This window comes from Branchiostoma floridae, chromosome 3 (genome assembly GCF_000003815.2).
Source record: "Branchiostoma floridae strain S238N-H82 chromosome 3, Bfl_VNyyK, whole genome shotgun sequence".
In the NCBI taxonomy this organism is placed as follows: domain Eukaryota; kingdom Metazoa; phylum Chordata; class Leptocardii; order Amphioxiformes; family Branchiostomatidae; genus Branchiostoma; species Branchiostoma floridae.
Window position 1 is genome coordinate 23,702,994 of NC_049981.1, and position 22,243 is coordinate 23,725,236.

The 22,243-nt window shown below is 40.9% G+C and overlaps 2 protein-coding genes, 1 long non-coding RNA gene and 1 pseudogene across 8 annotated transcripts; 2 read left to right on the forward strand and 2 right to left on the reverse strand.

Annotated features, from left to right (window-relative positions):
* Positions 1–71: 71 nt before the first annotated feature.
* Positions 72–8,324, reverse strand: LOC118412598 (filamin-B-like). Of its 6 annotated transcripts, none has more exons than XM_035815558.1 (5): positions 7,802–8,324; positions 4,106–4,245; positions 3,139–3,183; positions 1,450–1,638; positions 72–955 (listed from the first exon to the last, which is right to left on the reverse strand). In XM_035815558.1, the coding sequence occupies exons 1-5, from the start codon at positions 7,855–7,857 to the stop codon at positions 768–770; spliced, it is 618 nt and encodes a 205-aa protein (XP_035671451.1). In that variant the 5' UTR covers positions 7,858–8,324; the 3' UTR covers positions 72–767. The 6 variants fall into 6 exon arrangements, with proteins under 6 accessions (XP_035671451.1, XP_035671454.1, XP_035671449.1 ...); XM_035815561.1 differs by lacking the exon at positions 7,802–8,324 and adding an exon at positions 7,642–7,787 and having other exon boundaries at positions 1,450–1,578; XM_035815556.1 differs by lacking the exon at positions 7,802–8,324 and adding an exon at positions 7,642–7,785.
* A 1,297-nt stretch (positions 8,325–9,621) lies between these two features.
* On the forward strand, positions 9,622–13,646 carry LOC118412597 (annotated as a pseudogene).
* Positions 13,647–15,277: 1,631 nt separating this feature from the next.
* Positions 15,278–18,095, reverse strand: LOC118412596. The gene is made up of 4 exons (XM_035815555.1): positions 17,944–18,095; positions 16,410–16,873; positions 15,810–15,875; positions 15,278–15,619 (listed from the first exon to the last, which is right to left on the reverse strand). The coding sequence occupies exons 1-4, from the start codon at positions 18,044–18,046 to the stop codon at positions 15,434–15,436; spliced, it is 819 nt and encodes a 272-aa protein (XP_035671448.1). The 5' UTR covers positions 18,047–18,095; the 3' UTR covers positions 15,278–15,433.
* A 1,323-nt stretch (positions 18,096–19,418) lies between these two features.
* On the forward strand, positions 19,419–21,838 carry LOC118412610. Its single transcript, XR_004830788.1, has 2 exons — positions 19,419–19,955; positions 21,000–21,838. It is a non-coding gene; the product is annotated as an uncharacterized LOC118412610 (long non-coding RNA).
* Positions 21,839–22,243: the final 405 nt, after the last annotated feature.

Sequence of the window (22,243 nt, forward strand, 5' to 3'; positions counted from 1 at the left end):
TAGTCCCATCATCACGCGGGGTCATGGTGAGACATAGTACTAGTGTTGCATCGAAAATAGACACAGACGAGTATTTTTGTGACCACCACATTTCATGATACATTCGTTCTCCATTACCAGTTGGACAGAATACGAAAGTCTGTTACATTGCTATACATATTTTTCTCTTATCTTTCCCTCTTTGTATATATACAAACTCTCTCTACTTGCACGTCCTTATGAGCTAGATCGTTACGGTATCGATCCTATAAGCTTTCCATCATCAAGGCAAAAATCTTTCAGCTCATTCATGTTAATCAGATCGTAACATTCATTCTTTCGCCGTAAATATGATTGTATCATCAGGCACCAAGTACAAATTATATTATCAAGTTAAGTGCTAAAACAATCAAAATCGATATCTAATCAGTAACGAACATTTGCATCAATGGCCTAGATCATCCTCAAATGATCTTCCATATAACTAAAACCTGTACAAGCTTTACCTCTTAATCATTGCCAACGAGAACGAAAATAAGTTTAAGAACTCATCAAAATTCAGCATTTCGCAAAAAAAAAGTTGACAAAAAAAAGAATTGTGTATGCATCTCTAATACGCATTTAGTTTCATACGGTATTATAGACGTATATCGTTGATTTATAAGTTATAGTTCTGAATACCAACTGTTTTCCAGATAAATATGTGTGCTGCTTCCGTGGTACATGTTACATGTAGAAAAAAACATTGTCAGCTCGTCGTCAATGACATCCGGGAAACAAATATCTATTTAGAAAACTGTGACGTCAAATGGGCTTCCTGGAATATGTTCGTCTCCCCACAGTACTGCCAGGGAGTGCGGGCCCTTCTCGCACGCCTTGAAGGACACCACATACTTGTTGTCTCCGATGTGCTTGACGTCCAGCTCCTCACACGGTGTTGTTGGACCCATCATACCCACCACCAATGCACTTTTTCCTGCAGTCAAATAATGCCAGCGTCAACATATTAGATTTGTTGTATTTATATGTAGCAATCATTGTAATTCGGTTTGTGGTTAGGTCCTAACTGATGGACAACATTACATTTTGGTTTTCCTTAGCATAGCATTTGAAATTCCTTCCTTACATATCATGTTAACGTTTTTTTCAGTGGGAAAAGAAGGTAAATTCATTTGGCTACCTAGCATTTACCCCTGGAACTGCAAGAACGGCGTTGTTGCAGACGTTATCTAAATGCAGTGTTAGTGACAACTGGCAAAATGAGGTTTTACGATAAATCAGAGAGATGTTATCAACGTTGAAGCTGTTGAATCATGTGGCAACTTTCAATGACATTGCCATGGAATCGACTCTAACATTAACACTTCAGCAAATAAAACATTATATGCCAGTAACCCTGCTTCATATGATCTAGCAAAAATAACGACGAATTTGAACATTGAAATGCTGGCTGACAGTTTACTTGATTACCTGCTCTGCTACAGTCCACACTGAATGTGCTGAGTTCTCCCACATACGCCTGCTTCAGACACGCCCCCTCAGCCCTCACCAGGGTCACAGTGCTGTTACTGGACGGCGTCAGGAACAGGCTGCCGCCCGCTGAGGACATAATCTTAGACATTTTGGAGAAGCCCTCAGAGCCAAAAGGCTGTCCAAACCCTAAGGAAAATGTGAGTAGAAGGCAAGGAAGAGGAGCGCTGTTAAAGGAGGCAGTGGAGTAGAGGTTTTCAGTGTTTGTTAGAGTGAAGACGGACTGAAAAGACCAGTACAGAGTTTATAAGGTGTAACAGTCTTTAATGTAAAGTGTTTTAGGCAACACCCATGATAATGACTGAAAACAACAAATACGTGCTAACGAGCTCTATTTGGTTATTGAAGTAATTTGCCGTTGGAAACTCATAAGATCGGTGACAAAATTCAACAGTTTGGTAACTGACTGTATAACAAAGTTCTCCATTCGCAACCACATACTTACAAGAGTGTCTGCCACCTTCTTCAGGGCAATGGTGACCACATCTGTAACACTGCAGCGACCTCTAGCTGCAGTGCGAAGTGAAACCAGTCATTTTTGCCCTGAATGTGACAGGCGGTCAATGAAACGTCAGCTCTTGCACTGTATGTGGTTGCAAATAAAGATCTTTGTTCTTCAAGGTCATGTGATCATTGGCGAGTAGACAAACACTCTCACGTTATATACCTATGCGATGTTGTGAATCACTGTTGACATGGTGCAACCCCTCGTTCCCAGATCAAACCTTGCAAATTTTACTGGCATAGCTGCGGAAAATTACGTAAGCACTGTAACAATGACAATATAGTCAATTTGTTTCCAACCTTCGAGCAAAATAAAAAAAATTGTGCCAGTAGTTGACTTTTCAAAACTTACAAAAGTATCAGCATTTTTGAAATAAATAAATCCATAAAATTCAATGTTTTAATTGCAAATAGTTGATGTATGACGTTAATTCTCAGTCTTCTGCGTGCAGTGACATACAATGTACATACTTTATTAAATAGTTTCATGATGATGGTGAATCATAGGAATATAGGCTTTTTATGTCATGAAAAGAGGGGATATACAGCCTCGAAGCGCATCCTTGCCGCAACGCCAGCATGCAGCAAGGAGCAGCACATTCAATCCGAGTACTAATAAAGATAGCTAAAGCTAAGGGCACAACCCGCCGTACGCGTTGTTTGTCCGTACGATTTTTTTTGAGGCCACGTCCGCCACGCTTTTCTAAAATGCAAGAGCAGGGAGGGTGCAAGTCTCAACGCACGTATATGGTGCTGTGGTGTGTCTGCGTGCTCCGCCAAATCCGTCGGATTCCGTAGGATTTCGTACGGAGGCGGTACTTACCACTTACGGATCTTAAAATATTCCCCACGATTTTGCAGGTAGGCAGCACGCATTTGCACTTACGGCGGATTGTGCCCTTAGCTTAAGAAGTTATTACTGAAACCTAGTTATTATGTATGCGAGGTTTTGATATAAGAAGCCTACATTCAAGCAGTGTGCATATCTTGTGTTAGTCTTCGAAAGTCACCTTGTCTGCTGAGTGTTTTGTGAGTTTGGTTTGAAAGAAACAAACACGGTTTCCCCCTTTTCCATCTGTGTTTTCGTGCTGGTTTAGAAGTAACAGGAACCAAATAGAAACATACCCTTGGATAAGCTAGGGAAGTCGTCGGAGAATCCTTGGCTAAAAGCTGCAAAAAGAGTTACGAAGTCGTTATGTCATTTCGTTTGTCACCGTAGTCAGTCAAAGCCAGTTTGAAATGTGCAACTTGAAGAAAAGAACTTATCATAGCATTATCTTTCATAACTCAACACAATACAGTCGTAATCAAACATGTTTATTACCTAGTTTATCGTCAGTGAGCATCTGAAATATATGGTAACCGCTTCAGTCATTTTTGTAGTGGCACGTTCTATACGGTACGTGTCGTTCTAATTCGGGTTACGAGGTGCGCGTGCAGTATTTGTACTTGCTAAGGGGCTAGAGGTCAATATTTGGTGTTTTGTCAGTAATTATGTAAACACCTGGAAATCAGACTGCTTGAGGACCTGCACAGGTCAGCTCCTAGTCACCAGGACCAACATGACACAGTGTAAAATGTAACGCTACATCATACATGTATTTCATCGTCATTCTCTGGGGTAACCTGTGCCCGTTTTTTTTAAAGGGTATTCAGGGATATCAAGCCGAAGGACGGTCGTTTCAAACCGCAGTATTTTTAAGATGTTGCAAGTACCCTGTTTTTGAAAACAATATAATAAGAGATCTGTTAACTAGCGGATGAATGGGATGAGACAAAATTTCATGTGCGGTATGTTAATCCTGGTTACGAGAAGCACGCCTGTGTAGGCTTTCAGGTTATCAAGTACTGACACCTGTTACTATTGATAAAAGCCGATGCCACGAAGGGTCATTTTCAAAGGGTCATCTTTTTCTGTAGTTTGGTATCCGGCAGTATTATAGCTCCCGAGTCTCTCTTCTGTCCTCTCCGCGGAGCTATAATACGACCCGATACCAGGATACTTCTAAGGTTTACTTTTGATAATGTTAAACTAACGTATATTTCATACACGGCATGTGATTAACATGTAGAATGATAACTTCCGCAGTACCTCCGAAACCCCCGGATGAAAAACTGGAGGACTGGACATTGTAGGATCCCCGCATCTTCATGGACCCTGTCTCCTTCACGTATGACTCTGAAGACGAGCTGTACACATGGCGCTCGCTGGTCTGAGACACCTCCCCTGGTCTGAAACATACATGTAAAATGTCCTCATGAAAATAATGCTTTAAATGCATTTAAGTTTGCGGGGATTTGATTTTGCGTTGGCGGGAAAGATTTGTTCGCGCGCAGCACCTCGCACTGTAGTCTTTATACCCGCCTCACATTATATACGATCTTCGGACGTACTTCGCGATCGCAGGAAGGTCGGCTGATTTTAAAATCTTAAGATGGTCTTGCGTACTTTTCGCCCAAAACCTGTTCCCCTCACATAAAAGCGAGCCTCGTGCGATCGACGGTGAATAAATCTATGATAATGAACCTCCCATGACCTCTTGCACGCGGACAAGGGAATACAAAACGTTCCTCAAAAAAGGCAAGAGATCAATAAATGTTGCTTATTTTGTTGTCGGAATCTTTTTAACCAATGAATGGAATGCGCGGGCATAATAGAAATGACACAAGAAAAAAGGAAAGTGTGTCATAATGTTAGAATTACCCTCACATTCCCAGAAATTCAATATTTGTAAACAATCGGAAGTCGGGTGAACGTCGCCCGAATGTTGCCCGACTAACGGGCGTTCGCCATCCGATTTGCGTTCGATGATTAATAACTATGTCTGTGCTCGCCTATCGGTCTTCAATCGTTGGATTGACGCAAGACTATTGACCGATACCCTTGCGAGGTACGCACGATTTGCACGCACGATCTGCGACTCGGTAACGATCTCTGCGATCTCGGAGATCTCCTGCGACTTGTCGCTTATGTTAAGAACATGTTTCGCTGCACCCCGACCGTCGTAAGACTCCTGAAAATTGCCGGCGATCCCTAAAAATCGCAAGATGATCGTGAGAACACCGGACGTCTAACTCACGAAAATGTCATTTAGAGCTCGTAAACTAGTCTTCCGATCGAACCACGCCTAATGTGAGGCGGGTATTACTGCCATGGAAAAATGTTGGCGGGGGTTTTAAGTTCTCGGTGAATTGGCAACGCGAAAATCGCGAACATAAAACCACCGCGAACATTTCTGCATTTACAGTATTCAAATTGTGTCGGAACAAAGCGTTAGCTCTTAACTGTTTTAAACATGTGTTTGACAATATGTTAAAGGGTTGTCAATGATGTTGTAAAATGGAATGGGTTTACATATTCATTCCAACGTTATACATAACGGGACGAAGTTCTAATGAAAGTTGTTAAACGTTTAAAAGACAGAGATTGTACATTGAATTATTCATAAATGTCGCATCTCTAAATCTAAATATAACTACTGGACAGTTTTATCATCCTTACGTGATGCACTGATTCATCTTACGTGAAACTCTGTTGAAACAAACAGCTAGAATTTGGACAGACTAAGTAGGAAGGTTACATTGACCAGCTCTCTGACCCGTCATGTGAAGTGGTGCCCTCTGCGGTCACTACAGCTTGACCTCAAACTCTCGGATGACTGATTTGTTTACTCATGCCCGTACCAGATAGGAGATGTTTGCTTCCTAATGTAGCAAAGGGGGACAACTGTCCTATTTTTGGACGCACTGATATCTTTGTAGGCGAAATAGATCCGTGTTCGGCAGTGTTAACGCCATGTGGTACTTGCCACTGCTATCGTAGTAAACAAACAACAAGATATCGAATGAAGAGTAATATGCTTAATTGTGGCCAAAATATATCTGTAGCTGGCAATTGTTTATCCGTAGTTCTGCATTTAGTTTTTGCTATTCAGTTGTTTGGTACAAACGGTAAATTGCCATTAGGCAAAATGCACCTGTTATGCACAGTATACTAACCGTATACAACATATGGGTAGGTTTTGATCCACTAAAAACAGATTGGATCCATACTCTTTTCCTGTAACTGTGATGGGTTCTATAGTGTTCTCAGGAGGCTGCTCTCCTCAAACACGGGATCTCCGGTTTTACATCCCGTCCAAGACGACATTCCTAACCAAAGCTAGGTACTTATTTCCACCCGTGTCAAATGAGTTTTTGGATATTACTGCGAGGTATTCAATTTCAATAGTGTTCGATTCCCTTTGCAGCCCTGCACATGTATATTTTTTTACAGGTAATCGTGCCTTATTTACTGCGGTATAGCTTTGATATAATTAGTCTAAGGTATCATAATACCTGAGGTATATTACCTTAGACTGTAACGATAACTGTAACAGATTTGTTGTTCTTTAAACAATGCAAGGCTTTAGCGATATCGGTAGGTACGCAACGCTGAGAAGATCATAGAAACATCCCAAATGCTATTTCCCGTACATTTTTCTTAAACACTACTTAAAGACACTTGCCTCTAGCAGCTTGCCCACACATTCCAAGGCGATAAGAACATCGCAAGGAGGTCATTTCTTGATGGTCAAGATGCCAGACGTGCCACAGATGGAAGAAAACGTAGTCATCCTAATTTTTGCTATTGGGAAAAGAATCATAGTATTTCCTGCAAGTCTCAAGTTTGACTGTAACTCTAATCATGATTATCATTACAACAACATATACCTGTAACTAAAAAAAAAAAATCAAGATTATGCATGAAATAGCATCGCGCCTGGGCATAAGAAGGGTGAGATGCTTCAATCAAGAGATATATAGAGTTACCGTAAGTTTACACAGATAGTTGACAATTTGATACACATTAATTGAAAATCCTCTGAGACAACACCTATTAGTGGTGCGATGAATCAAATACATCTGCCTGGATATGCAGCGTGTACTTCGCAGTACAAACACGGTATGTCATGACATCAGGCGGTTTACCGAGCAATGTATTTTGTTTGAGCAACGTCTATAAACGTTATATATGTATATATATACCATTGCTTTCTGTGATTGAAATTAAACGTTACAGCTGAATTCAAGAATTTGAGTAATGCCAAATAATTATGTGTTATTTGTTGTTTCAAACTCGGTTGACAGTAACGATTATTTGTGCTACATGACAGTAAGGAGAAGTATACATGATTGACAAGCAGCCATATCACTGTCAAGTCGCGTCTATTTATGTACAGGGGACGTTTATAGCCATCTGGCTCTAAAAACTGACCCCGGTGTCAACACGGGTCGCGGGAGGCGGCCAACATTGCGCCATATTTAGCGATAGCAGGCGACGTACCGCAAATTTCTGTCATTGGCGGGGGGACGTTCTCTCGTCTTAAATGACCTTGTATCAAGATGTCACATCTTCAAACTGTTACTCAGAAATGCCCTTCTTAAAGTAGCCTTATCGTCTGGACCGGTGCCCTTCGTATTGCGTCAGCTAAATTCTTAAAATTCACACTTTTAAATTGACTAACGTCCATGTAATAGCATTTTCTGAAATGCTCTTTTAGAATGAATTAGTTTCATCTACGTTTAGAAATAGAAATACGTCTAGCTCTGGTACAAAAAGACTACTGTGTCTAACTAGCGGCAAACCTGGACGCATCCTTTGGAGGAAGAAATGTCTTGTACAGCCAAGACTGGTAGTTTGACATCTTCTCCGCGACTTGAAATTCCAGTAACTAAATGGTGGCTACGTTATTCTGAAAGACACCCTATCATGGTGGCGAGGATATGGACAAAAGGGGTAACTCACCTTCCACCACCGGAGCTTGTTTTGTACGAGGTAATCTGTACTTGGCGGCCCGACATATTTCCTTCCCGTTAAGGGTGCCTTGGAGCGATGTTATTCCAAATTGGTGGTCCTTTTTCTTCCTTAAGGAAAGTTGCGTTGCGGTAACAAGGCTTGGAGCCTGGTATAATCTTGTGTGAGCGAACGCTCAGCTCTCTACTACGCGAGTATTTATCCAAGCGCAGCCGGGTACATATAAGCGGGCGAACTGCAAATGTTAAAGGAATGGTGAGTAAGAGAGATAACTTTGGCACCAGGACACATGAATGCCGACCCGCCCTTGGAAGTGACGGAACCGGCTTGTTCTGGAGGCAGCGATTGGTCAGCGGCGGCAGGCGCACCCTGGACCAAAATACACGAGGGCAGAGAGCTATCGACTTTCCCACACTAATTTGGATTAATGGAATAGTTATATACGTATCTAACGAACTCGCTACGCAGGCGATGACGTCTAAACTATGCAAAGGTTTGGATCTGTCTGTAGCCTAGTTATTTACCACACGCCACAGGCATTATCCTCAGTAAAACGCATGACAGCTGCATATCGTACCATATGTCCCAAGAGGCTGCCGGCTATACGAAGGAGGCTATATCTGGTACGACATATGGGGGAGTAGTCTGGACATACGGAAAGCAACATTTTACAAGTGCCTTCGCGATAAGTGGAGAAAGATTTAGTGTACATCTGCTCTGCTTGGATTAAGGTCTGACGGGGATTTTGCCTTTGGTTTGGCAAATTTTAAACAAACTCGCGTCTGGTTTTGTTTTGATTTGCCCGCTAATGATGACGTTTGATATGCTAATGTAGTTAAACTGTAGCGAAGTAATAGATATTTTCATACTAACAATTTGCATGTTGGATAGCTTAATGAACACATCGCTATCTACTTATCAACGCAATAATAGCTTACATGTTGTTAAATTGTAACAAAATGTAATATTTAACCCTATTCAGACGGGGGGGGGCTTTTGAGGCCTAAGCCAACTTTGATATAACGCCAGAATGTAACAAAATGTAACATTTAAGCTGTTGTAGTAATGCAGTACCATTTTTTTCCCGCATGATGTCTCTCTTGGTCGATTGATAATTCGACTCTTTCCTTGGCTTTCATACCACTGACCGGGTTTCGTGGATCACATCCCCTGGACGCACCACAATTGATGTGAACTATACAGACCGGTATTTGCTTTTGATCAAATTCAACAATTTTTACTTCACCCTCCTCCTTATGCAAAAACGGACTGTTCCAAAATTGAATTTGAAAAAAAAAAATCATCACGTGCCGCGGAGAATGGACACTACATAATGTACATTTTTAAAGGTACGTTCATACTAGTACTGCACTGTGATCACTTTTATTTCTTGATTTCAACACGCACACAGAGCGCCAGTGTTTCACACATGAACAAGAAAGGCACCGTTGTTCATCAAGAAAGAAAACATTTATTTCAAAAACGGAAATTGTGTCATATTTTTCCTACAGATGCAACACGTTATGCGAACCTAAAATGCCGTGGTTATCATTTGAAGTTTTCTTACTTATTTTCACAAGGTAAGGACAGTTACTGTACCTATGTAAGGTTGTCATAAGCATTATCAATTTTGATGCCACGTTTGTACCCAGTTGACGAGAGAGAGAGAGAGAGAGAGAGAGAGAGAGAGAGAGAGAGAGAGAGAGAGAGAGAGAGAGAGAGAGGCAGAGAGAGAGAGAGAGAGAGAGAGACAGAGAGAGAGACAGAGAAAGACAGAGCGAGAAAGACAGAGCGAGAGACAGAGAGAGACAGAGACTTTGAGACTATGATTTGGAGAAAAATTTCTATCTATTTTCCGTAGGCCAAAAAATGTGTTCTGCTACCTTAAGAGGCTTCCTGAAACAACACCAGGTCACAGAAAGTTGGATGAACTTGTTCTGCGATGGTTGTGTAGACAACCCTGTTAAACAACACGGCCAGGAGTTGAAGTGTGAGGAACCACCCATAGCTTCAGTGTCTACACAGCTAGGCCATTACACTAGAAAATCAGACAACTCCTGGCCACAAGAACGTAATAGGATGCTGATTGTGTTCGGTTTGACACTTCTTTATGGTTCAATTATGCTGTGTTTTTCATTCCCCAGTGATTCTTTAAGCCTGACATCGGCCCTAATTGGATGTTGTCTGGGAGAAAAGGTGCACATTTGCAAATCATATCATTCTCTTCTATGCAAATGTCACTTATTTTTCTAAATCATGAAAGTCATTGTTATAGATAATGAAAATGAGGTCCTGGTGACGTTGCAAGTATGAAATTCATGTATCTATTCTCCGCGGGGTACCTAGCGCAGTCAAAGAGCAGTTATATCAGGGCAGACAATCTGTGACATCATTCCGTAGGTGGAACATCTAAATCTTAATAGACGCCGTTCGAGGAGTCTTCAGAACTACTGCAGGTCTTCACCAGACATAGACAAAGACGATAAGGAAGATGACAGATGTCTTTAACTTCCCCGTGTACACTCGCGCGGTTGTCCGAGAGATCTCAAGCAATCTGGACGATGGACTCCGCATGGAAGGGTTTGATGAGATCGCCGACGTCGACAAAGCCAGAGAAGAACATCAATGTTAGTCCAGGCGCTGAAAGATTTGGGGCTGGAGGTGACCGTCCTTCCAGCCGAGGATTCCATGCCAGACTGCGCCTTTGTGGAGGACGTTTGCGTCGTGCTGGGCGACAGGGCGCTGATGACGAGACCTGCTGACGAGTGTAGGAGGCTAGAGGTGAGTCTAGTTTTCTAGTTTATGCTTGACTTAAATTTTCAAACCGGGACCAGGCCAGGAAACGAAAAAGATTCAAGTGTTTATCAAGGAATATGCGCAAATTGCAAGAACGAACTCATACCATTAAACTGTGATGTCTACTCTTACTTTACCAAATTATGCTCATGAGTCAATTGACTAATTTCATTACAGTCTGTGTGTTTTATGTCATACTTTAAGTTCCTGCAAAGCTGCCCGGCCGGGATGTTTGCAAAAAAGAAAAATAGTACAATGTAGTACCTTATCCTGTATTATGCTCTTAACTCCATGCAAAGAGCCTTGTAAAAGCTCCTTGCTCCATGTAAATGGAGGGTATTGTTTTCGGCGTGTCTGCATGTTTGTCTGTCTGCTGCCTGAAATATGGAGGCCAACTTCAAATAACAGTTTCAAGAGGCAGATCAAAACATGCCAAAGGTCAGAATTTTTTTTTGCAAAATTAAAAATTCACATGCTTCAGTCCTCTCTAGTAGAAAACTTTGTATGATAAGTATTTGAACGGAAAAACATACAAAAAATACTAAAAGCTGTCTACTACTGCGCAACGCTGACCTGCTCCCTCCCTATTAGGTTGACAGTGTGGAGATGTGCATGAGGGACCTGGGGCTAGAGGTTCACCGGATCTGTGATGAAGAAGCTACTCTTGAAGGTGGTGACGTCCTCTTCACAGGTAACGTCAAGGTGCTTGACTCAAACCCCAGAGGTACTGGGTTCGAAACCGCTGATATGCCCCAATGTCGTGCCAATGGGAAGTCTTTACATGCATATGACTTTCCTGACTTTACTCAGATGCTGATGAGTACCTAACTTTGGTTAGGGACGTCCTTGTATAGGACGTTGAATGGAGGTCTCATGTTTGAACATCAGAGCTGTTTGGCAGAAATATAGTTCAAACAATCTGAAATTATAGTGATATGTATCAACTCTTATTTTGTCAAAAGGCACCTTTGCGTATCAACATCAACATTGCCTCCAGCAAGAAACTGACATCTGACATGGGTAGACTGCCTAGTTGACCACGTACAACTGTCTTTCAATCAGAACCTCAAAATGCATATGACACCTTACATGCTGAAATGGCTGTGGGACCAGGCAACGGACAGAGTACAAGAACATTAATGAGGACACGCAATGATTTGGTGTGACAATGTCAGTTTTTAATAACTGTACATTTGTAACTACGAGTCTGACCAGTGTATATTAATTTTTCCATTTTTTCCCATCATTTAGGCACAGAGTTTTTTGTGGGAGAGTCAATGCAGTCAAACAAGGCTGGTCACAAATTCTGGCTGAGACCTTCCCAGAATACCCTGTGCACTCCATCAACGTTGCTACACCGGAAGTTCACCCGAAGGGCTTTTTCGCCATGCCTGCGCCTGGTGTCATCGCATTGGTGGACTACCAAAATGGAAGAGACAGGTGGAAGGTATGGGTGGGGGCCAGTATAAACCTCAAGCCAATTTCTATGTATCAGCACATTCAGCGACGGGAATTGTGGGTAATGTGTCAAAGGTGAAGTTCCCTCGTCACAACCATTGCCTCAATTTGCATAACATACGTACAATGTCCACACGTGCTCTGTTTATGTCTGGGGTCTTCATCTTTGAGGTATTACCCATAATTCTTGTCACTGGACATGCGTACTGGTAACCATGGAGGTACTTATGACTTATGACAGACATCACATGGTCACGTGTCCCTAGCGGTTGGTCATTTCAACCTGGTGAAGGCTTCACCTTAAATGTTATGTACAGCCTACTAGGTTGATGAAAGATCCTTGGTACAGCCAAGAATTTTATTGACTTTTGAAAAATCTGTTGAGTTTCAGCAAAGTTTCATCATCAACTATACTTGTTTATTTGATCATGGACTTTGGGGTAGAAACCTGTAGAAGCATTGATTTTATATTTTCAGATAGTTACCTACACAGAATACAATGGATGGTTGTATTTCTGGTGTATTCTTTGCACGATTTTCCAAACTTTTTTTATGTAATAGACAGTACCTTATAGGTCACGCCTTGAAGTTTATTTTTGCACGGTTACTCTTTTGCAGGAAATGTGCGCAAAAAGTGACTACAAGTACGAAGCCATATGGCTGTCCGAGGACTGTGCGGAGAACTGTCTCTACGTAAACGGAACAATCGTCCATGGTCCTGAGCGCCAGTTCCCTGAAAGCTATAAGGTAAACCAATGGTCATGTTTCAAGTTCAGTCTCTTGTCCATGATGTCATTGAAATGATATGAGTGCCCTATTATACCCAAACTAAGCTGTTTTACTTGAATGTAAGTTAATCTGTGACAGTAGTCAACATAATGTTACAATTTTAAGACCTTATATCTATACACAAAATAAAGCTCTTACCTTCCCTCAACGGAGAAGGGGGCCCGATACCAGCTACCAAGCACCTTTGACCTTTTGCTGACGTCACACTTCTGGTCCGGATATGTGAATTAGGCTTTGGGTCATTTCAGCTTGATAAGGATCAGACGACTTATTGAAAGCTTGTTGGTAAGAGCTTTATTTCGTGTGCAGGTATAAGGTCTTGAAATTGTAACCTTAAGCGCTGTTTTCATGACATTGCCACCACAGGTGTTCACCAAGGCGCTGGCCGACTACCCACGAATCGAGGTGTCCACAGAAGAGGTGTACAAATATCCGCTGCGCTGACCTGCCAGTGTCTCCTGTTCTAGAGGCATTAAAAGCAGATAGCACTGCAAACATATAAATTGTTACTCAGGCGATTGGATATGATTCGGGAAACGGTCAGACGTTTCAGGTAGCATCAACTACCTTTCATTGGTGTCACTAAACAGATCTGTTGCAGAATGAATTTTATACCGTAACTAAGAGGTGATACGCAAAGGACATAAAGGAAAATTTTAGATGGTCAAACAGGAGACAAAGATCATATCAATTTTTTTGTCTAACCATTATTTGGCGAATGTAATCATTACTTGATGCATGTTTGTAAAATTGTAGACGCATTTCAATAAATAAAGAACTTTGGAAAAGCTAACTTGTTTGGACCTATTTGCTCTCATGCGTGAGCAATGGTACTGGTAATAGTTAAGCCGATCATTCATGGCAATAGATAATCAGCTAAGAGTGAAAAGATAATGTCATTAACAGATTATCTGGCTGTAACTTCTGGTCTGAAGAGCATTTCATTTGAAAGAATCAGATTCTGTTGAAGCTATCAATTACTACGTATGACAGTTGGCTTAATTCTATTATTTGTTCCCAAAACGTATGTTATTAAGTCCCTGTTGTCTAATTATGATTATACTAAAAGTTACACACAAAGGCAAAAGTCACAACATTTGAACTAATTTATTCAACCTTGAATGGTGTCCCATCATTACCTTCTAATAACTTCCATCATGAAAGCTCCTTGCTTCAACTGACAGTAATTTTGTCCTCCAGGAAGCCTTAGAATGTCCAATTTCAACTTAAAATTCTCATTCACACAACCCCCCTTCCCCCACAACCCCATTTATACAACCACCTTTTCCACACAACCCTCCATTCACATAATCCCCCTCCACACAACCCCCATTCTTCAGCTCCTGCCCCAGCTGCCTCACATTGCTTCCCTGTGGAAACTTGAGGTATGTAAGTAATTTGTAACATAACCAAAAACTATCCTGCAAATTGCACTATTTCAGCCCCTACATGATCCATTCTGGTCTGCCCATTACCCTATCCTCCATAGCAGGCTTCACTGCTGGCTGGTATACAATAAGAAATGACACATGATAGGACAAAACTTACGGGAGCAAAGGAGTCTGCTACGGAGACTACCCTTACAGTTACACCATTCCTGTTGCAGGTAAAACTGACAACAGAATTGCTATTAACTATTAGATTGTGTACTCTCTTATTTCTAGTGCACATCTCTAATGTAACAAACAAATTCATAACCACTTCATACCATTGCAGAGCACATTAATTCTACCTTCAATATACTTTATTTCTATTTCAGCATAAATTTTGCATAAGCAATGCCTAATGTTGGCATATATGGCATCTAAGAGAGGCCAACAAGGCAGCCCGCTGCTGGATCATGATATAAAGCGATAAGATATGATCAATCAATCAATCAATGATATTTGACAAAGCTAGATACAGGCTACTATATTGTGTACATATCGGTATACATCTGTAACGTTAATCTGTTTCTATCATGGAACAGTATTCTTGCCTCAAACTTTCAAATTTTCTAAACTCTTTTTGTATTAAGCAATTGCCTTGTTGGCATATATGACATCTAAGAAAGGCCAACAAGGCAGCCCGCTGCTGGATCACGATATAAAGCGATAAGGAGTATAACTTTTATAATCATAACATCTCCATACATGTACATTTACTTCAATTGTCTATATGAATTAAACCATGTCAGGGCTGTCTCCATGAGCTGTTTGTCTGCCCCACTCATTGGAGGAGTGGGAGGGCCGAGGGGGGTTCCTGGGGCATGCTCCTCTGGAAAAAAATGTGGAAACCCAAAGCCTCTGATTTGGAAACACTATCACTCATTTCAAAAATCAAATTTGATTCAACTGAAATTTGGAAGCCCATTTTGTTAATTCTTGTAGCTGAATCTGTCATGTCAATCTTACAAAAATTTATTTTCACATCATAAAATTCAGATTTTTGGTCAGGGTAAAATTTATGCCCGTCCCAATCAGTTAATTTCTGTCCCAGGACAGAGGGACAGGTCCTGGCTCATGGAAACAGCCCTGGACTTCTCCAAGTCAATTTCTGTACATGATCTCTTCTATTTAGAAGGGTCTACTCCCCTTCTAATCAACCTATTGCTTCCAGCGCAATGTGGGTTACAAGGAATACAAACATGTACCAGGCAAAGTCTGACAACATGGCTGTTAAGTACGTTGTTGTTTTGGTTACCATGGTGATGGTTGTCTTGGAAACACCAGTCAGGACCAGCGCAGTGCTGAGGAGAGACATGGTTGGTTGTGCTGTCTGAGAGCCCTGCAGCAAAACAGGATCGGAAATCTAATTTCAAACATGTTCAGAATCAGATATCCTATACAAGAAGGTAAAGGTAAATGGCATCATCTTTATTTGGTTTTAGATTTCTACAGTAGTAAAATAATGGAGTGAGCAGACTAAAATAAAACTTTAACTTGATAAGCACGGGCACCTGGTAGGTGGAACTCACCTTTCTGATCAAGAAGTCAAATCCCACGACACAACACTGTAGCATTAGGAAGGGGATAACTGCTGACTGTAATAAAGGAGAATTTAGTGGATCATCAACACAGAACAACATAGTAATAAGTTATATCAAATTCCTCTCTAAGAAAAGGAAACAAAGACATTAATCTATACCATACCTAATACTGTACATATTAATATATATGAATATATTTGATCAGAAAGTAAGATACAATATTGTAGCTACCAAGAAGAATTAACAGAAGCTGACAAATGTTTTCTTTCTCTGTATCTACAAATTTGACATTATAGTAACTGTCGTACATTCGTGAACAGCTCAAGAAGCAATTTGGGGTCACTACTAATAGGCAGCTAACTAACTAACTGAGCTAACAAGCTTGAAAAGCTCTGGATATTTCTTTATAACAGTCGGCAGGCTTTGAGTTTGACAAAATGAAGGACCAGTTTGATTGTGGGAAACATAGCTGCTTTATTTCTATTACATCTTGTGTTTCACATAATGCTGGCAGATTGCTTTTAAATTAGGTCTTTTTTAACTTAAACCTAAAAATATTAGAGTTTTGAAAGTCAGTACTGCTCTTACCTTCATCACGATCACTTGCAGCTGTTCACAGGCCAGTAAACATCTCACCAGCACAGCAAATACAAGCAGGTACATGTGCTTAGTGTGGCCACTCCAACATCCTTCCTCCGATAGTCCTCCATCGTCCTCCTGTACCCTACTCTCTGCACCAGACAACCCTACGTTTACACCATTCAAAACCTCAGGAATGTTGCTGTCTTGGCTTTCTTGGGTTTTCAGTTCAGTGTTTTTTGAGGTGGTACGAATGATGTCTCTTGTAGCTGTTGTATCTTCGTCTCTTGTCAGTTCTTCTGTGATTCTGTTCACAAACCTTTCTTCTGATGGTCTATTGGTCTCTTGTCTGTTTGAAGTTTTCAATTGTATGTTATCTTCATTTCTTGTAGTTTTCACAGACGCTTGTAGAAGTGTGGTTGGAGAGGCTTTTTCAATAGACTCAGTTTCCTTAGCTTCTTCATTGTGGGTATCTGCAAATAGAAATAGACTATAAAATATTGTAGTATAACGCCACATACTTTCTGCCTTAATCAATCAACGCCCGAAGTTAATGTCTTTTCGTCCCCGAGACCATTCGTCCCCTGGATCTTTCGTCCTCGGCATGGACGTTTCGTCCTTGGATGATGCTTGTCTATGCAACAAGTAATTGACAAGTCACAAAATTTCTATAAGAGTTTTTATCAAACTTCGATTGAAATTTTTTTGCTTATTCTAAAGTCTTCCACTTCTAATAACCGGCACAAAACGGACGAGTAAGAAATTTTCATGCCGCCGGGTCCGCCATCTTGGATGTTTACACATGTTGCAAAGCGCTCATGCGCACCTTTTACCGAGTTTGTCTGAGTAAATAAGCAAACTTATACTAATAGGAAACTTTAACAATATAATAGACTTTATGCACATTTTAAAAAACTTAAAGATATTCATGTTGGTGAATTCACCAATGATCCGGACCGACTGGAATTATATTGTAGTCAGAGTATGGCGCCGTCCAATGTAGGACTGACCAACTATTTTCCCGATATAAGCGGTCGGAAAATGCTTTCAAAGTATTAGATAATTTTAATCAACTACGGAATAGCACGTGATAAAATGTCTTATAAGTTGCCTTCTGGGGGTTAAACACTGTAACATGACGAGGACGAAAGAACCTTGACGAGGACGAAACATCCAACACGGGGACGAAATTACTAGGGGACGAAAAGACCTGATACCGTTTGCATCAATCAAATGTTTGTAGGATTTGGTTTGTAATTTGTAGACGTAAATGTTAAATGCTGCGAGAGAACGCGTAAGTATCACTAAGAGGGGTTAAGGCCCGGGGAGGTCTATTTGTAGACTAGATAATCCGCATGACCATCGCTCCGATATCTTCACGTACGATAATGTCTTGAATGGGAGCTATGTTGGCATGCTGATACAAATTTTCATCGCCCCCCTCCCACAACTTCGAAATCATCATAGTCATAGCATCTGTCTCAAAACTACTTGCGGCTTAAAACGTACATCCATCCTTAAGAAGACATGCTAGAAGACGTACCTTGTGTCGTGTGCTCAATACCGGCGAGTCTTTTCAGCCTGGCCTCTGAATTTTGCAAGATTTTCCTTCGCCTGGCCTCTCTCCGCGCAGCAGCGTCCGCCATGTTTTTCGTTAAATGATCTGCACTTTCCGACCATTCCGCTAGCTGGCGTGCTTGCACTGTTATGTTCTGATTCATTACTGACATTCACCCCGTTTATATAACGTTAATATCGCAAGTAAATCTGTCACTGAACGTGTCACTTTTCCTTATCACCTTTCCCTGTGCGCTCATTTTTCCTTTTTTGAATTCTTTAAATAGAACCAAGAAGATGTTGGCCGGGTTTTCCTCTGTTATTACCGAAACAAAAAGGAAGCTAGTTCTTGACTTTTCGAATTTTTTCTCCTAACATATCTGCTGGGAGATCAATTCACCCTTTTACTCTTTGAAAAAGTCCAAGCAGATGCTTGAAGGCAACGGCGTATTAAACGGTCTGCCTTTGTAGCCAAAACCAAAAGGAAGCTAAAAAACGTCATTAATTTTGCCTTCGAACATCTGCTTGGAGATTAAGTTAACTCACACCGACAGGTCTCCCTAACGTCAGGTCATTGACCCAAGATATGACGGGCGGGGTGTGGTGCTCATTCATCTGCTGTGATGACGTTCGTATCATGAGTTCGTATCATAACAACGCTAACGGAACACAACCAGGGTGACATAATTCCTTACTGTAGAAGTCTCCAGCCCAAGAACGGGTCACCTGAACGTGAGGTCGTTAACCTCTGATCAAACAGATCACATTTGAGTTGACTCTTTTCAGGGGGCTATTCGTCCTTCGCAGGCGGTGTCGTCTGTATTGGCAGTGTATAAGCATAGAGACAGGCTGACAGTTTGCGGTCTAGTGCTAGCTATATCATAGTGATTAACACAGGAGTATTCCGCTCCAGAAGCGGATATTATAATTCCCCAGAGAATAAAAATAATCGTTATACTTGAATCAGCTTTGTTTGGCCAGATTTACCATAAGTTGAAACCTAAACGCACCAAATTAAATCAGAAAATAACACTCGCTTCTGGAGTGGAATACCCCTTTACGGCACAGATTTTTACATCACGAATGTCCTGACTCCTACCTTGTAGGTATAGTTAATAGTCACATAATGTTCGCAAAGGTTCAAGTGTAACGTTATCTATATCATAAATAGTCCACACCCATAAAAGTACAAAGCTGGAGTGATGTAGTACTAGGACACACAACTGCATGTAACCAGGGAGGTTTGACGTAACGCACGTTAGGTACACACGCCCACGTCAGTACTCAGACGACATTTAGGACCTGAACCCACAAGTAAACATTGACTTTCCTTACGACATGTATATTCATTTCCTTATAACAAAGTAAAAGTCATTGTTCCGCCACGCCGCGTCACACTCTCCAAACTTCCTGTCTGGTGCTGAAATAGGAGTGAACACGGTAATGACGTCACGGAGTGGGTGGAGTCAGAAACACAGGAGTACCAGTCGGTAGTACCAGACGTTTCGTCTCAGGGGGCGTTTACAAATTGTCGGTTGACGATAGCAACAGCAAATGAAAAAGCCATAAAATTCCTCTTAAGCCGAGCGGAAAAATGCTTTCAAAAGCCCCAGTCATTATTCATGAATGTCTGTATCTGTTGCTAGCTGACGCGCTTGCTCTAAATAAAGTCTTACGGCTAGCGCTGGGGTTTGTCACAGGGTGTGATATAAATAATTGGGCATTGCTTCTCTCAGTGAGACATTACACCCTGACCAAACCGCAGCAAGCATCACATCTTCTCCCTTCCTTGGTTCTTCTGAATTCTGAAAGAATTATCGATCTTCTTTTGTGAGGAAGATTGATTCAACAACAACGTCAAGTCAAGATGTCCGCTATGACAGGATTGATGGACGCTGCGTTCGGGGTTTCTTTCAACCGACTGATGAAATCCGAGTCGACCCGAAGACACGCGAAGTCTCCCCGGACCGGTTTCAAAAAGAAAAACTCTACCAACATGTAAGTCTTTTATTGAACCTAGTCTTGTCATTAAGGCCATTCAGTTGACGTGTTTCAGTTTAGATGGAATACTAAAGACTGTAAATGTAAAACTGGCGTGGTACATTATGGTTCTCCATTATGTTTTGCGAAAAATGCACCGCAATCAAAGTTTGCTAGTGGTTGGGGAAGTAATGTCGCGGGCGACAGCCGTGACCTCTGTTACATGTAACAGTACAATTTGACGTTTTCCTGCCTCGAAAAGGATTTACAGTTTCTAGAAGAAAGAAGAATTTACACCTAGTCAAGTAAATGACGTAGAGCAGCAATGGCAACGGACGTTCCAGTCATTAACACAAACATTTTCTTTCTTACTCTTTTGTGAATCCAGAGAAAAATTTAATAAAGCGACATAACGTGTCAATGTCTTGTCTTTCAATTAGCTTATAATATATTTGAATCTCATTTGACTGTCTTGCATAACGGAAACGGATGTTTCTGAATTTGCAACATTGGAAACTGGTACACACCACCTTACACAACGTACAAGAAAAGTATTTTATCATCAGTTACTATGATTTATTCCAATCTATCAAAGAATACTAACGTTGCTGGCATGCATGATTATTATAAAACATTATATGTCTTGTGGGGCAGCAAAGAAGACATTGATGGTGACCGTATTTTGGCTCACACTGAAAGAGATCAAACGTGTGCACGCCATCAATGTGTTGGGTACAAAGTACTTGAACCTGTAACCAGAATTCATATTTACAGGAAAATGACTAAAATAAACGACTTATTGATAGTCACCTGTTGTGTCAATAATGCTCTATTAAAAATAAGGTAATTTTCAATGAATGAATGAATAAAAACTAAAAACAAACGCTCATTTCTTAGAGGAAGACAGTATATCAGCAGAAGAAATTGATTTTTTATTTCTAAACGCCAAATCCAGACACATGGAAATTTTCCGAAGGATTAAATCTCGGTTTTAAATGACAAATGAAAACATCGAAAGATACTAAGCGAAATTGACTTAACGTTACTTCAACTCTTTTGCAGTATCATGTCGGAGGAACTTCCCGATGTGGTGAGAGAGAGCAGGACTGACTACTCAAGAAATAACAGCACAAAGACGCCGCAGGCTTACTATTAAAGACCCAGAAAAACATGAAGAAAGAAAAAAAATGGGCTGGCTCCGATGCACTGACTGAGGAGGACAAAGGATTGTTTGCTTAACAACAGACAGAAGTCTGCAACACGTGACTGTATCCCACCGTCTGGCTGGTCTGGCACAATGTTATCTAGTATAAACTAACCATACACACTGATTACGTGACAAAAACAAGACAAGGTTGGAAGAAAAATACATGGTTTTATTTTATTTTGATGATATCTCTTCTAAGGTTTGGGAGAGAAGTAATTTAAGGAAGAAAATGATATAACTTATTATCTTTTAAACAGTACTTAGCTGGAACCACGTCGTAGATTTCTGTTCCATAAATAGACAGGGCAGTCGCCCTGACTGGCTCTCCTAGCTAGCGGCCTGAGAGATTGTGTAACACATGCAGATGTGGTATGTGTAAGTTTTAAAGAAGTGTTTTTGTTCAGCGCTCTGGGAGGTTTCAATTGATGTTCGTAAATAACGTACCAGGACTGAAGTGCCATATATATAACATGTGCCAGGCGGAAGAAGTGTTTACTCTACAGGGTTGTAAAGTTAGAGTCTATAGGCGTTGGTAGAAAAGCGAAGTGGCGACTGGGTTTACATGCACGGTCGTAGGTGTATATACTTAATACTACATTTTTTTTTACTACATTAGTTCGTGCAAGGACGTTGGTTCGTGTAAATGTAAAAGAAAGAAAAACAAACAACAGAGCTAAATAAAAAAAAAACTATCTTTGTTACTGTGCTACGAGGGGGGTTCAATAAGTTCTTTGCCTCACCAAGAAATAACAAGCACAACTCAGATTTTCAGGCACAACTTCATAGTATGAAGTCTTTTATCAATATCCTCCAAATTACAAATCATTGGAGTCATTACTTTCCAGGCATTCGTTTTTTCTAAATTAGAAGGTAAGTGGGGAGAAAAAGAAGGGTGAAGTGTGATCAGACAATTTGACCTCACACCTCAGGTTGCAGATCAATTGTCCACCTTTTTTTTTCGTTATCCCTTACCTAACGTTACTGGGTGTCGCCTGCAACATGATGATCACAATAATTTGAATTTTGGTACACATTTATATAAGACTTTATACATGTACGTGGGGTTATCAATAAGTCCCCGACTTTACCGAGAAAAAAT